The sequence below is a fragment of the Pieris rapae genome, chromosome 22, assembly GCF_905147795.1.
Source record: "Pieris rapae chromosome 22, ilPieRapa1.1, whole genome shotgun sequence".
NCBI classification, from domain to species: Eukaryota; Metazoa; Arthropoda; class Insecta; order Lepidoptera; family Pieridae; genus Pieris; species Pieris rapae.
Window position 1 is genome coordinate 1198177 of NC_059530.1, and position 18044 is coordinate 1216220.

Consider the following 18044-nt stretch of genomic DNA (forward strand, 5'->3'; position numbering starts at 1 on the left):
AGGCCTCTTTTTATTGTATTTAATAACATCTGAAGTGATGTTCCCCGCGTTAATTTCAAACTAATGATCTAGGTAGTCGCCCACGCTATAAAAGCACCTTGCCTTTAAGAACCCAATCACCTTCATCGCTATTAGCTTAAGCGTCAGGCTTAATACAATAGCGATTTAATATTAAGTGTACTTAAATCTATGCACTCTTCTTGTCAAGCTAAAAGAGTATTGCCAGTTCTTCTCGATCGTTCTGCGACCATGATTTGAGAACTGACAGTATATGTAAATAAACCATTCATTTTACTCATTACAATTTGGATATAAATTTTTTAATTGTGTTTTTCATTTTGTATTATATGTTTTTATTTCTAATACGCTTTTACAATATTCTTAACCTGCATAGTAATAATAATTAAATATTGATTAATAATTTTATATGAATAACCTAATACATAAAAATATACCTAAGGCTTTTTAGCGAATTATCAAAAAAGTTAGTCGACATCACAGGAGAACGAAGAGCTGGCAGCTACCTCGGACCAAGAATTAGTCTAGCTATTCAAAGGGGGAACGCTGCTAGTATCTTCGGAACCTTGCCTAAAGGGACTCCGTTTAATAATATTTTTTAATTATTAAATTTTAAGGTTAGTTATTGATTAATAGACAATTAAAAAAATGTAATAAGTGTGGCATTTTCCCTTTAATGCTGGCATTTTCTCGCTGTATTGCGATACTGATTAGTTGATCTACTAGGCGTAAATTGAAATTATTTTTTATTACAGGTACGACATTATAAACGAGACGAAAACTATATCAAAATGGTCGGAAAATGTGACATATTTAGTATGGATGAATGATACAGAAAGTGCGTACATATACTATTTTATATTGTAATAATAGTTCACAAAAACTTTCTCTCTCACTCTCTCACTCTCTCTCTCTGTCAAGGCTGTTTACGCTGTAATGAAAAGAGACATGTAAAGCGGTAGTTAGACTATTTTTTTTTCTTATTAACAATTATGTGTCTCAAAATTATATCTGTATACAATTTTCTTTTTCATGCATTATGCACACTTTCCAATTAAATTTTTATAGATATTTTTTTAGATGTTGTATAGGAAATAAGGAAGTGTAAATAAATAAAACAAATAAATAATTTTTCAGTGGTAATTCCCGATTTGGGAAAACACAAATGGGTGAGATACAATGTAGGAGCGAGAGGGCTGTATCGTGTTGCCCCTCAGGATCAACCTGGAGAGGTAACTATTAACACTAATAATTTTCGAAGGAGGAGGTGAAATATTATTTTATGTAATAGGAGACTAAGATTTTATGTGGTACCGCCGCCCATAGACACTCACATTTCCTCATAGGGGTTTGCAAATGCGTGCCGGCCTTTTAAATATCGGTACGCTCTTTGGCTCGCTTCAATCGCTCTTTTCTTGAAGGATCCTTCAAAGAGCGATTGAAGTCGAATGAGTCGAAAATACTTCAGTGGGCAGTTGTTTCCATATAATGGTGTTGCGTGCCAAAAACAGCCTTTAAAAGACGCTCAGTTCTGGAACAACGGACGTCGAGGTGATATAGGTGGAATTTCGTATTCTGCCTCGACGTTAATACCTCAGAAGGTATTACCGAACAACTCTAAACACTCCATGATAAATGTTGTAGAAGATGCACACAGATGGGGGGGCATCTCTACACAACACCAGAGGATCAAACCACCCGAAAGTGACTGTTCAATTATTCTAATCACTCTCCGTCAAGCTGCTATTACGTTATTTGATTAGGTGATTTTTATTTCAGTCAGCTGAAACTTCGGCCACCCGTGCTGCGATATTATTCGACTCCGGCGCAGCCTCCGAGCGGGCTTTACTTCTTGACGATGCATTCGTCTTGAGTCGGGCGCGACGTCTGCCAGCTAGCAGGGCGATTGCTGCCGCAGGTGTGTTTTTTTAGATAAATACGCCAGTGTCTGACACCCGGGTTAATGGGTCTAAATCAAGCCGGTTTCTTCGCGATGTTCTCCTTCACCGTTCGAGCGAATGTTAAATGCATATAGAAAGAAAGTCTATGGTGAATGTCATGAAGCGGATGAAGGTCTGTCAGGACCGTAGCAAGAGATTCGTGGTCTTTGTCAACCCCTTATAAAATTATTCATATGCCGCTTTTAAATATAAAGTACTAGTGACCCGCCCCAGCTTCGCACGGGTGCAATGCTGATGAAAGGCAGGTTTTAATTATGTATTGTTATTTCCGTCGCTGGAAAGCTCCGATAATATACGCGACATATACCATATAGATATATACCATCGCGGACTTTTCTGTAGACCTTTTCAATGTGTACAATACTTAGTACATTATTTTGATAAAATTCGTAGGGTTCAGCCTGCGTTTGCAATGTAAGCGGAAAAAAATTTAATTATTTACGACATCACATTAGAAACCTCAAAAATAACAGTACTTATCCACTATTTAATGGATGTTATTATACAAATAAACCTTTCTCTTGAATCACTCTATCTATTAAAAAAAACCGCATTAAAATCCGTTGCATAGTTTCAAAGATTTAAGCATACAAAGGGACATAGGGACAGAGAAAGCGACTTTGTTTTAAACTATGTAGTGATTTTGCTTTTTCTAATATAGTTATTTTAACCGACTCAACAATTTATTTTAGCTCGTCTCCGCCTGGAACACCACTGGGCCGTGTGGCAAGTTGTGATGAAGCACCTCTCCCAGTGGCGAGAGCTACTCCAGGTATCAGCATCTGCACCATACCTTCACGAGCTGCTCAGTACATTGCCCCAAGAGATTACATTATACAGTAACAAGGAAATTGAAGAAGGACATTTAAGCGAGGATCAGCTGTAAGTAGACATACTGTACTGTACATTTCTGCTCCCCTATACGTCTCTTTTATATTAGCATAAGTATTTTCTTATGATTTTTGTTTAATATGTTGTATATTAGCTAAAGCTTCAAGATAGGACCTTTAGATTGGTTTAAAAAGCTAGTCAGTTAGTTAGCAATTTCTTTTTTATACGTATGTTATTTTGTATATAAAGCAATCATGTTTTTTACACAGGTGGCTAAGTGGCGCTCTTCTAACAGCTGGTGTCGAATGGGGCAATGACAACGTGTCGAATCAGGCTTTAGAATTGTTCGATGCTTGGATAAATGGAAATGAGAGTATACCGGAGATTTATCAAGAGGTACTGTGATAGGAATATGTCTGTCAAATAGTCAACCATGAATAGACAAGAGATGTTAAAAATATTTATTTATCCATTTCTTATAGTAGTTTTGTAACAATTATTATTCTTTTTTTTCTTTATGTTTTTAAAAACAAATCTTTGAAGGCTTCTTTACTCAACTGTTTACTTAATTTTTACTATCATTATTTGTTGCACTATTACTATTATTACATTATACTTCTATTTTTTTGCGTCTGAGGCGCAAACCAACTGTTGTGGTTTCTAGAAAAATTGCCAGCGCTATGAAACACGTCTGCTCTACAGCACAATGCTGAACCAGGGCCAGAAAAACAGACACACACAACTTACACTCTTAAAATGTGTCTTATTACTTTTTTGTCATAATATTTATTTAATTATAAGTAATCTAACAGCTTATACTTATACATATTATAATACAAATACTAAGACAATACAGAAAGCCAAAACAGATTACATAGATAAACAGTTTTCAAATTCAGATTTCAAATGTTATTATTCTTTTTTAATTATTATTATTGAGTGTGTTTGTAATGTAATAATTGTATATCTGCCCTTTGGCCTAATTATTAGCCCTGAGCCTTATATGTTTCTAATAGGCAAGTTGGTGATGTAACTGTGTGACCTGTACCTAGTACAACAACAAATACATGACGTTTTATCCAAGTCCTCTATTCATAGTCAAAGAATATACGCTAAGACACCTAAAAACATTTTTCAGGCTGCGTTCACAGCAGGTGTTCGCAAAATTGGTGAAGTTGCGTGGCGTGCTTGCTGGAAGGCATTGGTGTCTTCATATTCAGCTCCAAGGCCGTTATACTCCCACCGTGCGCTGCTCACAGCTTTAGCATCACCCACTGATGACTGGCTTTTATACAGGTATTTTTAAGTTCAGATTCGTCAAAGAGTTCGACTCTAACAGTTAGAAGACAAGTACCTTTATTTTAGGCCCAATAATTGAGCAAATAAGATGCAAATACAGTTATCGAAAAAATGTAATACTTTATTAAAGGGTTTTATTCTTTATTCTTTATTAAACACAATATACACGAATATTTCGATAAAGTAGAGTGCACTGGCCCCCACACTAGGATTCCCTGTGTTGTGGGCAGCCAGTCTCTTCCTTTTCACATCTAAACAGTATTGCTTAATTAATTCTACATAACACATTTATATCTATACTATTTTTGTACAATAAGAATGTTTTCTGTATCAGTATAGGACAGCTTAACAAGATATTGTATACTATTATAGCTGTCCTATACTGCTATTATATTTATTTATATAATAGCAGTATTTTTCTTTATTGCTATTTCATAAGTTTTTAGAACCAGAGTGACTAAATAATCTATACACATTGTTGTTTTTAATTATATTTGGTAAGCATTATACATTAAGCAGCTCTATAGACAACATATATTAAAGTTACAAAAATCACAATCTTGTGTGTATTTACAATTTACAAGCATTGAATTTTACTTCAATCCCACATATAGCCGGCATAGCATACATCTACCTAAAATCAAAACCGTATACGGTGACAAAAATGACATATTTCGGAGCGGTCTTTATTTGCTTGCCTGCTGAGATACGGGAAATAGAAGTGGACTCGTTTAGAAGTCTTGATAGACTCTCACTCAATAACATCGTGCGAGGCGTGATATATTATTAGGTTTTTTGATTTTTAATATTTCTTTTCTCATATATATGATAACATATGTTATAAAAACAAATTTCTGAACCTATAATGTATATATCAAGAACTCGCCGAAACTTCTCTCTAGACAAGATGGCGTCGCACTAGTACCTACGACGTACCATGACAATACTCAAACAAACATCAATTATTCTCAATAACACTGTTTTCATATTACAAATAGCCTATATAGTTTAATAAAAACCATTAAATAAAAATCCTGGACTCTCGGTTTTAAGAAATATAATGGAAAATTTACTTTCAGATTCGCGTACACGGTGATGTCCAGTGAGGCGCAACGTGGCAGGGAATGGAATACTTGGGCAACTGCATTATGCGCTGGTCTTTGTCGGTAAGAATTCATATAAAAGCATAAAATACAATAGGATATTTAATTTATATGACAGGTTCCAACCTGTCAACCTGTTGCCAAACCAAATTCTAGCACAGAATAATAATTATCGTCTATGATTGAATTCTAACGTTAAAATTTAGAATCTTGACAACTGTATATTATTGATTTGATGTCATCTCCCCCGTGCTTTAAGTGTTAAATGTTTGTTAATGTTAAACACAAACATATTGTAGATTTTTATGTAAATATATAGCAAGTAATAAAATTAAAGAGTAATATATACATATAAATTATTCATAAATAGGAAGTAGGATCTAATCATGTTGTTACTCATAATTGTGTTGTCTTTAAACTAACAATGCAATGGAATTTCAATTATTTTTTTTAGGTGCATACTTTTTATTTTTACCGATCAATCTCCTTCGTGCCTTCTCCATTGACACTGGCGAAGTACCTTGTGCCCAGTTGGCACACATTAAAGCCATAAAAAAATAATATATATATATATATATATATATATATATATATATATATATATATATATATATATATATATATGTCATCTGTTATGCTTTTTATGTCAACTAGATGGCGCGGAGCGGCTGGAGTTTGGCGTGTATTAAACAATTCGCCACTGCCACCCTCCGCCTTGCATGCGGCTGCAAGATGTCTCTATGAACCAGCTGATTATTTCAGGGTATGTATATATTTCATCACATAACAAACTACTTTTAGCTAGCTGGGGTATATCCCTTAGGTATTGAAACGTTCCAATTCATTGATTCATTTTGAAGTAGATGATCGGCCTTCTGTCTGACAAGCTCATCTGGAGTTTCCCTTCGTTATTGACATCCCCAGGTGCTAATAATAATCTTCCCTTTCATGGCCTGTCCTGGATAGGCGTGCCCTCCAACGCCACGCTTATCTGTGCTCGAGATAGGTAGTAAATAGCATATGTTTTTCAGTTCAAAGATCTGTTTGGTCATCAGTACGGCGCAAGCACAGCATTAGACACGATCGCCCTAAACTCTGCGTGGGTCGCGAAGGCTGATAGCGATCTACTGAGATACTTCCAGGCAATGCAAAAAACTTAGACATCCTAAAATCTTAGAAATGTATTATTTATGTTACAAACTGACACCGATCGGTATGCTCACACTGTAACTCCGATTCCGATTCCAAAATTGATTCCAGATTCATCATATACATATTTTAAATGAACTCTATTAAAATTACGTTTGATTAGCCATTGACTTTTTGATAAAATGATTATGCTTTGGGGAAAAAAATAAAAGACTTTAGAGATGTCTCTCTTAAGTTATCAACAAAATAAATGTAGAACCATAAAAGTAATCATGATGCGCCATTAATGATTTTTAACAAAGTTTGTATGAAACGAAATGGTAGGAGCCAATTCAGTGATTTCTACATATTATTTAGGTACTTAATAAGTTTAAATTATAATAACAACCATAATTTCAAATATACATTATTTACAATATTTTTAACGTACCTAGCAATAATTATTAAACATTTATAAATAATTAAAACAAATTTTAAAAGTTCGGTCCCTTTGATGGCAACATCCTTGCTGTATTGCGATATTTATTCGTTGAGCGAGGAAAGCTTAAAAGGCCGGCAACGCACTCGCGAGCACTCTGTCATTGGCTTAACATCAGGTGAGCCTCCTGCCCGTTTGCCCGAGTCCGATAAAAAAAAGCACTCAGCTGTCTGTTTCTTAGTTTTACAAATTAATTTATGTGAGAAAAGCTTGAGGCTTTATATTTGGTCAGAAATTTTTTATATATTAGTTTAGTTGTATAATGTGTGATCTAGAAATGATTTTCAAGTTCAATTAACATGCCAGAAGGCTAACTGCACACGCCAAAGAGAATCTTTAAAATATTGTGTATTATTAAGTTTTTTTCTTCTTTGCTTATTTGTTAAAAGTATTTGGTTTAGTTTATGTACCGATACCGTCAGTGGATGAGAGAAACCATTGCATTGGTTTGTTTGGTCATCCGTATTCTTGGCGAAAACATGCGTACGATCGCAATCCAAACTTGCTTTGGTTTTCTGTCTGCCATTTACCATTTTAGTGTATTTAATTAGTACCATAGTAAGCGTTTTTAAATGAATGTGATGCTAAAATGATCTTGACTTCAGCTGTATGTCTGTATATCTAGTAATTTTATGCTTGAATTTAGTTCCTTTGCAATGATAAATCACTCAGTTATTCACGCACACAATAAATGTTTATGTAGCTACCGCCGGATTCCTATATTCAACTGATGATTCTAAACGTTTTACGTATGGATTGTAAAGTTTATAGTTACGCTTATTGTCAAAAATTCTAAGTATGGATTTGCGGCAAGTTATAGTTTTTTTTTTTAATTTGAAGATAATATGACATAACTCAACATCGCTGGGTTTTCGTGCCCTTACTGACCAATGTATCGTTTCGTTTAGGTTGGTAACTCTGACAAATGCATATAAAAATTCCTAATTAAAAAGTACACGACGTAAATTATCCGTTAGTTGAATATAGAAACGGAGCAATGTTGTTTAAGTCAAACTTGGCCAAAATAGACCATGTTTATATGTGTATAGATTAATATGGAAACTGGTTTGTATATAATTACGAGACGTATGTTATTACGTCTCGTAGGAATATAGGAATCAAGCAGTTTGGTATATCTACGCCTGTGTCTTCTAGGTGTTTTGCGAGCACCAAATTTAGAAACAAAACTTCTGAACAGTGTATAACAAAAACCTTGATATATGATTAAAAAAATAGGCAAACGACGGCATTGTTTGTGCGTGTGAAGCCGGCTTATGGGAGGAGTAAGCTGTCTTAAATTATAAGTTTCTATAATACTGCAATGTATTTAAATCATACGTTTGAGCGCCATCTATTGAGGGTAAAACAAGTCCATATTTAGGAACCATTAGCCATATAAAAAAACATGTGTGTGTACCAGAGTACACAGGTAAAAAGTGAAACTTGTTTTATACTATGTATACTATGTATAGTGATATTACATTATATTCTTTACGTCACTATACTAAACTTCGATAAAAAAGCAACATGGCGCGTAACCGAAAAACGTGAGGTTTTCTTACAAAATTTCTTCCATACGTCGATAAAGAAGTTTCACTTTAATAAATTTTCAATTTTACTGTGAGTTTTATGTTATGTTATAATTATAAGGCTGAAATTATTATAAAAACAATCGAACAACGTACAAGCAATTTGCATTATTTGTTTCAGGTAAAATTTGCACTAGGTTTTTGTTATACTCTGTTACAAACTATATTTTTTTAGACTTAGGACTATAACTGAACTTTTAGATAAATTTTTGTAGACGAAATCCGACCATTTAAACATTGTATTCGACTGTACAAAATCGTAGTGTTCACTTATTTAACCGGTTCTTATAACTTACCGGTAGTCAAAAATATGTCCGTAAGTTGTCTGAATCGTCCATTATTGTCCATATCAAAATGTCTTTTATGCATTTCGTATATGCAACAAAAACTACATCTAAGTAATACAATTTTAAATTTAAATTAAAAAAATATTTCATGAATCAAAAACACGTGTGTACATACTTATGTACCCGCGTTAGAAGTTATACTTTGGCATGTAGTAACAATGTGGCATGTTGTATGTATACAATAGAAAAAAGGTATATATTTAATATAATAATAATAAAATTCCTTTATCCGCAGACCTTTTTAACTTAAATGCTATTCTTATTAAACATCTATTCTTAAATCTAATTTACATAGCGAAATCAATAATTTATTATCAACCACTTTGGTTCGTCTCTCTATTCTTGGCAGACCTTCTCCATCCTTTTGGTAGATTATTTTTATTGATTATTTATTTAATATATATGTAATACATTGAAAGTTATTGCTGACTTTGAATTATTTATACAATAAATTAATGACACATTAACGAAATAAAAATTACGTAAATTGTCAAAGTAAATTTCATTTGCTTAGATGTAGTTTTGAGTTCCACATTGTGACAATTAAAACCCGGAGAGGTTTAGCATGCCAATAAAATGTCGCAAGATAAGACTAACTGTTGGTAAAATTACTTTACGGGTTTTAAAAGTTAGGACGAAGTTTTAGAATCATCTTGTACTGTAGATCTATTATTGTAAAAATAATTTTGTATCTGCTTTTGTAATAAACTTTCCTAAAACAAATGTTATTTTATTCAAGCCACAAAACAAAAGGCGGCAAACAAGACCGAAAGAGCGTGTCTCGCGGGGAATTGGGTCCCAGCTCGCCCATGAATATTGTAAATAAATTTTTTAACGATGTATTAGTAGCAACACATGCGCAGCAATCCCCTCTACGTATCGGCCAGCGCTAGACTTACGTGCCTATAGTAATAGTCGGGGTGTATTTCCCGACGCGTAACACGTCACTTGCGAAATAGATTATTGGCAGCAGTGAAATGTATTTATTACTGTATTATATATATACAGTCGACTCTTGTTAATTTGAAACTCGAGGGACTCTTAAAATATTTCGAATTATCGAATGGTTCGAAATTTGTGAGAGAAAATCGATAAAACTTCGAATTACCAAGTATTGATCAATAATTATTTACTAACTGCTATTCCATAACAATGAAAAAAGTTTAGAGTGTACATACATAAATCTATTCATAATGTGAATTAATTAATGTTTCGAAAGAACTCTGTTAAATACTGGTTTGCTTCAAAACACATTGCTGCTGCTCAGACTGCCCAATAACTTCAATCAACAATCATTCGACCTCTTTCTCTCTGCAACTTGGAATTGTCGAGTGTTGGACGCCGATGAGTTCGAATTAACGCGTCGTTTTATTATACAGCAATGATTTTTTCGTTCGAATTACCAAGTGCATAAATATGTATTGATTTAGATCGAAATATAAATAGATTTTGTAGGGCACTCGTGATAACTTTGAATTATAGAGAGGTTCGAATTATCGCAGGTTGGAATTAACGACAGTCGACTGTACACCAGTTTTTAAAATAATTAAAAAGTTATTTGATATGTTTTAAACATAGACATGTAATTTCACCGCTCGAGCGCATGTTAAATGTGCACATAGAAAGTAATTCCATTGGTGAATAGCCCGGGTTCGAACCTACGACCTTAGAGAGATGAGAGTCAAGAATAACTCTTTAGTAAAAATAATTTAGTAGCTTAGTAGAATTTGTGCAACTTAATACTTGAAGATGTCATTTCCACTTGAATAACGTGATGCAAATTGCGTATTTTCGTGTTCATAAGAAAATCGAATTTATCAATTACATGTCAATGAAGCATAACTCTCATTATTTTTAACAAATCTTTAAAACAATAAAATTTTATTTAATACAACCGGCGGGTTTTCTTGTCTAATAAAAACAATATGTACTTAAAAGAATTTAGCGGGACTCCTGTATGTCATCAATATGTTGACATACGTAAGTCCCACAGACTATTAATTTTATTTGACGTATAACTCAAAAGCGATAAAAGCGTCCTACAGATAACATTAATCATTATAACATCAACATTACTTATATATTTTACATGTTTCATCTAGAAACACGTAAATTAATAAACTGATTTTTGTGAACCCGAAATTATTACAACCTTATTAAAATCTAATATGACTTTCAATGTCCGTGAAATGTAGACAAATATACCCGAACAAAGTTTACTACATTAGCTTCCTAATAATACCTATAGCGATATTGAAATATCTAATTAATGAAACTTTAAAATATGGTTTAAAGAACTCTCTTATAAAATAATCATCATTTATTATCGTTTCATATAACGACAAAATACAAACAAACAAACCAAATTATTGTTCATGTAATACTTGGAGTTTCCAGTTAATAGTTTTTATGTCGACAATGTAAACGTTTTAACATGATTTTTAATATTTTCTTTGGTTTATTTTGTTTCGTCCCAGGTATTGATTTTTTTTAATCACTTAATATTTGTTCTCTATTAACGATGTAGCTTAATTTATAATAACTTTATTTTAAACTAGCTTCACTTGGCTGTGTTTTTTTTAGCGATTATTGCTAGGATTATCGATAGGATACTAATGATTTGATATGTTGTGTTTGTGTTTAGTAACAAATATATCTTTTATAATATTAGTATAAAAATACACAAAAGTACGAAAATCTACAAGCATTTTTAATTTCTTGCAGTGCGATTAATAGAAAGTTACACTTTACATCTGAAATTCAACGAATTAAAAGACTCACCTGGAACCCAAAACAAAGATTCAGTATTAGTAACAAAATTGTTAAATAAAATAATTAATATTGCTGAAAAGCACCAAAGCAAAGACGGTCTTTCAGATGCGATACAAAAATGCATCCTCGAAGAGAAGACAAAGGCTGAAAAGCTGCAGTGTATTCACAATTTAGAAGACAAGAGGAATGCGAGATCATGGCATCAACAAGATAATATACAGGACACAGTTGAAACATCCAAATTGGCTGATTTATCAAGATCTTTAGTAGCTAAATTTAATTTAGATAAAAATGGCTTTGCTGATGATTATATAGATTTTTTTAGTCTTCGGGAAGGTAAAGAAGACGGTAGACGAGCAAATGATTTCGTTTTAAAAAAGATATTGCGTACTAACTCAGATTCGGATTCCGAAAGTTCTGATTCCGATTCAAGAATACAGAAATATAAACATTCATTTCAAGCGAAAAGGTTTAAGCCTAAAAAAATTGTACGTAAGGACCCATATCGATATATGCAGGGACCATCAAGGATTTACGAAATGAACTTCGATAGACGGAGACGCCTGCCACATTTCCTACCAAAAAGACACTATTGGGATGAAAATGATTTTAAAGAATTGAGAAATTACTGGATTCACGGTCCACAGGGGAAGTATCCTGGGGCCTATAGGATTCCTTATTGAAATTAAAAATTCTAATAATATTATACTGTTACATGGCTTCTTTCTCGAGTTATCCATCCAATTTCCTCAACTCTCCTTTTTCGTTCCTTACCTCATCTCGATGGTTTTAGATAGACAACCTCTTGTCAACCATTAGGGACTTTACCGCTACTAGTGAGTGTTCAAAGATGCACTCACTCGCTTCAGCGGAATTTGTCGTTTCCTTCAATTTCACTAAGAAATTTCTTAGGTCAACAAGCACAAAGTATTAGATTTGTTTGCTTTAGAGTTTAGACCATGACGATTTAGTTTGGTAGATATATTGCATATTTTAGATTCATCAACTCTTGTGTCAATAATCAAGTGTCTATTGTGTCCATTATGTATTGTCTGTATCAGAATTCCAGGTACTTTTGGCGAGTCTTTATAAAGCACAGATAATTAAACCAATTTCCTAAAAAATAATTAGTGATACAGATTCAGAATTATCTGTACCTCGCAATAATTCTGTCCTTACATTTCCTTATCTTCTATAAAGAACCATATTAATTACATTCGCTTACTAAAATTCAGAATTAATTAAAACAAACTCTCAATTGGAAAAAAATATATATTCAATGAATAAAACAACAAAAATATCAACAATCTAAATTATCTTATCTAAATGCTTTACACAAAATTGGGCAATGGCGTATTAAATTTGAAAAGGGTTTTGTGATAATGAAAATTCTATTAGAGGGATACCTTAAAGGGCCTACAAAATTTGATGCTTCGTTATCGGTCTCCCACATAGATCTTAAATCATATTCATATTTATTTCTCAAAGCTAAAGACGAAATATAAATTTTAGCAATTAAAAATATTCAAAAGTAACGTAGTAAGTAACACGGCTACTTTGCAACTCCTAATAGTGACTTCTTGTCTTCAATCTTGATTCCATTTTCTGGCTAACAAAAAAAAATTATAGACCATATACGGGTAACCAGAAAAGGGCTGTCATCGCCCATATATACCCATTTTAGTGAATGCATTGCCAGTCATTTCTATTTATTTAAGTGACGCTTTGGAAGAGGCCTATTTATGCACATTAAAAAATTGTACATTATGTTTCTATACGGTACTTATACCAAAACGTAAATTTTAGCATTACCGAACGATTTCTATTTAAAACAACTAACAGTGAGCGATCTAACACTCTCTGATTGTATTCAATGATTCCATGTCCATTCATCAAAAAATTTCATTAGCTGATCAAAAAAATGTCTATTACCCAATCAAAGGCTTCGTTAAAACCGATTCTATCAAAATCTATAATAACTTCGTCACAGCGTAAAAAACACGCTTTCGTATTTATACTAATAAAATATACTAAAAAAACAATATAAATTAATAAATATATAGTCGCATATGGCAAACTTGCGAGCCTCGGTGTCAGATTTATCGATTTTCTTGGATTGCCAGTTTCTGTTCTCTACGAATTCTACGATCATTGAACGGAAACAGAAAATATTCTGAATTAATAATTAAAACCACAAAACCCTTACAATTGCAATCCAATCGGACGAAAAATGTTCCAAAGCGTGCAAGGAATGTGATAAAAGAATTTATTAGGAATAATTTACCGCTTATAATACGTAGTATAAAAGTGTCTAAATCCAATTCTATACATTGAGCCGTGAAGGTTTAAACGTTTTGACGTTTCATCCAGTCGTATACGTCTTACGTCACGTCATACGTACGTTATACGTCAATATTTTGACAGCTCGATTTTCCATTCAGTTTCTAAAACGTATTATATTCAAGCGATGTTTCCGCTTATTTTTTTATAGAACTGGGGGCAAACGGGCAGGAGGAGCACCTGATGTAAAGTGATACCGCCGCCCATGGACTGAATGTCAGAGGGCTCGCGAGTGCGTTGCCGGCCTTTTAAGAATTGGGACACTCTTTCCGCTTAGTTAGTGCAGCTCGTGTTTTCTGGACGTTCGTTAGAATACAATTACGTTAATTATTCGATTTTAAGCTAACAATCAATATACACGCTAGTCTAATTCTAGAAATTAATACGAAAATTGGTGTATTCAAACGCAGACTATCCAAAAACAATTTTGACATACGAAATAACTGTTATGATTACAAAAAAAAAATCAATTATAACGCGGACAAAAATACAACACGACTTTGACAATCGCGAGTCATACTTGATATTAAGTATGGCGGCGAGTCTGTCTATTGTCTAAGCAATCTGTGGTATCCATAGACAAACGTTTATAAAACTTCACGGCCCGATGCACCGTAGGTATGCTGTATTAAAAAAATCAAGCGATTCAAACATTACTTTAGGGAATCTAAAACTATGATTTACATAACAAGCGGGAATCCACGAAAAAGTTTTCGCTAAACTTGCGAGATCCCGCGCGGCATTACTGACAGTAATTTCGGCGCCAAACTGGACGTTGACAGACCTGTCAAATTTGTATGCAGAGTATGTTTGACAGCTAAATATTTATGGGATATATAAAGCTCCGAAAATACCATTCGATTATTAAATACTCCGCACACAATTCTTTTATATAGATTATTGTATTTTATTATCAATATATTTGGCGTATATTGTAGAAGTCAAAAATATATATGCAAAATAATGTATTCACCTAAGGATTTTTTGTTTTAGCAGCATTTAATTTATATACCGAAGTGAAAAAAAATGTCATCGCAAACTGTTATGGCGTATATTTTTGACTTGAACAATTAAAAAAAAATCGCAATTCGAGCAATACAATAATTATAATTATTGATAAAAATTATTTTATCGATAAGCTCTGAATATCTAAATTAATAATATACAATTCACAAAAGCTAGAGGCAAGTATGTATAAGACGACTTTCCTGCTGTCAAAATGACAGCTGTCAGCTGTCATCATCGATGAATTAACAAATCGTCCACAAAGGATTTTCACACATGCCAAAATCCCAATCTATCGCCGTCTCGCTCAGTCTAACCAGCGTGAGCGGGACGGCAATAGTCAGAACTCATCTACAAAAGCATTCGCACTAGTCCCTCTGCTCTCGTTGGTGGAAGATCCAATTCAAAAGGGCCTGTAACACCATCGCCAGCACAAATCCACCGAAAAGGTCCCAAGAGTGCGAGGCTGTGGGTATCCTGGCAACATTTTGTGGGTGAAAGGCAGCTGCCCGCTGGCCTTCGTTCAGCATCTCAACATTTTTCGTTAATCTTTCTATGGCGATTGATTGTTCGCGTAGCGTCGAGTCTATCGAGTGTAGGGTTTGCTTTAATGTGCGGCTGAAAAGAGATTTTTAATCTTTAATTTGACGTTTAGATATGTGTTGATTAATATTTATTTACACCTCAATGGACTACCAAAAAATAATCTTAAAAAAGTAGGAAAACTGGTGGCTTTATCGTTTAGATCTATCAATTCCAGGCAACAAACAGTTGTTCCTCTCACAGGAGAGGAATGAAAGTAGGTGCAAAATTACATAAGGCAATAATTATTTAGACATAAATAATCGAAACATTACAATAAAATAAAAAGATAGAAATAAAAGCAATGAATAAACTCTCCGGTAGTCCTTTAAACTAAAGTTATTTCAAAAGTTTAGGAGCTGCAATATGATCCTCATCACATGTTAAAGCAATCAATTTGCTAATTACAATCTTTACATAAAAGGCAATAATTAAATACACATTCAAACAAACATGAAACATAGTTAACAGTTACTATAAACAAAAAAATGAGTGTGTACTTATGTACACGCGTTAGAAGTTGTACTCCTTTGGCGTATGGAAACAAAATGCAGTAGTGATTAACGATAAACATTAAAATTAATCAAAAAGATTTAAATAAATAAATTTTATAGTAAATACTATCACCGTCGTATATGAAAGTAATTTAAAAACACCAAAATAATATTTACACACTGTTTAATTGTACTGTTACGAAACACGTGGTATAAATATAAAAATACTGGAATATACAACTTGAACATAGTTATCGATTTCCATGCCACCTAGACCTAACTTTACGATGTCGAATTTAGGCGTTGGTGTGCGCGCATCGTAAAAATTCACTCTCATCATTTTTCTCCATCGCGCCAAATGAAGTATAACTTCAAAAAAGAGTACTCTGGAAGTATGGTATTGTAGGAAGAAGCTTGGGCTCCCTGGACATCTGTCCAAACAGCTGTCCTATTGTTGAAAACCCCAAAAAAAAACTCATATTCATACTAAAAGATTACAGGTAAAACCTCGTCCTTCAACACGTCGTTACCAATCCTGACTATTTTGGACATCCAGTCCAGTAATCATCAAAAAAAACATTTTACTGGCACAAGACTACGCTGGATCGACCAAGTAAACACTCCTACTTGGCCACAGGGTCTGAGGCTTGGCTAAAACTAGGAGGAGTGACAAGAGTAACAAGAGATAATCCTCTATCAGGAACAGATACTTACGTAGAAGTCTTGGATCTCCTCGCCAAGTCATCATGACTCTCGGAATCCGAAGCCCGATGCGACATCTCCCTGAGCCTCGCCTCGTTACTTGGGCCCATGGATGCACCAGTTTTTATCGACGTTATTATGAAATCATCTTCATACTCTATTATTTCTTCCGGTTGCCAGGGACTGAAAATATTGTGGGTTTCATTATTATTTGTTTATATGGTACAAAGGTTTTCGATAGTACAAATGTGGTACAAAGATTTTTCGATAGTAAAAATGTGGTACAAAGATTTTTCGATAGTACAAATGTGGTACAAATCTGAAGTTTTTAGTGATTATTCCGCTACACAATGGCATCAAAATTTGCCTTAAAAGGAATTTTACATGGAAGTTACACACACATTATGAGTCAATTTTTATATTTTTTATACTAAAATATCACATTATACAAACATATTACGTTGCCAAATTCATATTAATTATAATGTTTCACGGTAAATAATTATTAGTATAATAATACATTGTTATAGAGTGTGTCGATGTGTCGAGGTGAATAATAATAATAATATATAATAAATCTTGATTACCATACAAAGGATGTTTTTTTATACAGTTCCAGATTCATTTTGGCACAGCCAATTTCTCCCCACGTCTACGTCAAAAGATATCTATTCCCATTGTTTAATGAGCGAATCACAAAATTTATAACCTAAAGTAATCAGATAATTTGAAAATACGATTTTTTTTATTTATTTGCCACATAATTATATCTTACGTATTATATATGTAATAGCTGATACGAGCAAAAGCAAAAAAAAAACAAAAAAAACTTTTTCCCCAAGCTGAAATATTCTTAAAATATCTTCAATCGTGAGAAGTCGGATATTAATATTGCACTCGTATAAAAAATCGTAATTAAATTACTTGCAGGCCTTTTGGTTGCACTTGGGTGACTTTAAAACTCTTACCTTGTATCTGTATGATTGTATCTCCATCCTTGGTCAATGATTCCTAAAAATTAATAAAAAAAACATTAAAAAAGGGTACACTTTCAAAGTCAACAATCATTTATTCATAAAGGTAACATTGTACACGTCTTATGGACGTCTGAAAATAAATATACATTAAATTCTTAAAAAGCCGGCAATGCACTCGCGAGAGAGAGGCATTGAGAGTGTCCATGGGCGGCGGTATCATTTAACATTAGGTGAGCCTCTTTTGCCTCCAAAAAAAACCACGTTTTAGAACTTATAACTATTTGGCGAAACAAGTCAAAAATCTTTTCAAAATTCTTATCATAAGTTTGTGGAAAAAACGATACTACAATAGAAAAAATTAAAAAAAGGTTGACTACAGCAACGTCATAAAATCGGT

The 18044-nt window shown here is 33.4% G+C and overlaps 2 protein-coding genes and 1 long non-coding RNA gene across 7 annotated transcripts in view; 2 read left to right on the forward strand and 1 right to left on the reverse strand.

Moving 5' to 3' along the window:
* LOC110996006 overlaps positions 1-6473 on the forward strand; it is a 30356-nt gene extending 23883 nt beyond the window's left edge. Inside the window, exons 20-28 of the mRNA XM_022263485.2 lie at positions 774-856; positions 1156-1250; positions 1798-1936; positions 2672-2861; positions 3080-3206; positions 3949-4106; positions 5189-5275; positions 5867-5975; positions 6244-6473. Of these exons, the coding sequence (XP_022119177.2) occupies positions 774-856; positions 1156-1250; positions 1798-1936; positions 2672-2861; positions 3080-3206; positions 3949-4106; positions 5189-5275; positions 5867-5975; positions 6244-6372 (1117 nt within the window). The 3' untranslated portion in view covers positions 6373-6473. The remainder of the gene's footprint in view (positions 1-773; positions 857-1155; positions 1251-1797; positions 1937-2671; positions 2862-3079; positions 3207-3948; positions 4107-5188; positions 5276-5866; positions 5976-6243) is intronic.
* A 4715-nt stretch (positions 6474-11188) lies between these two features.
* On the forward strand, positions 11189-12261 carry LOC123690166. The gene is made up of 2 exons (XR_006750963.1): positions 11189-11252; positions 11500-12261. It is a non-coding gene; the product is annotated as an uncharacterized LOC123690166 (long non-coding RNA).
* A 540-nt stretch (positions 12262-12801) lies between these two features.
* Positions 12802-18044, reverse strand: part of LOC110996003 (oxysterol-binding protein-related protein 8) — a 39691-nt gene continuing 34448 nt past the window's right edge. For all 5 annotated transcript variants that reach the window (XM_045633244.1, XM_045633245.1, XM_045633243.1 and 2 more), the window contains 3 exons: positions 17639-17681; positions 16683-16853; positions 12802-15510 (listed from right to left, as the gene is read on the reverse strand). In XM_045633244.1, the coding sequence (XP_045489200.1) occupies positions 15261-15510; positions 16683-16853; positions 17639-17681 (464 nt within the window). In that variant the 3' untranslated portion in view covers positions 12802-15260. The remainder of the gene's footprint in view (positions 15511-16682; positions 16854-17638; positions 17682-18044) is intronic.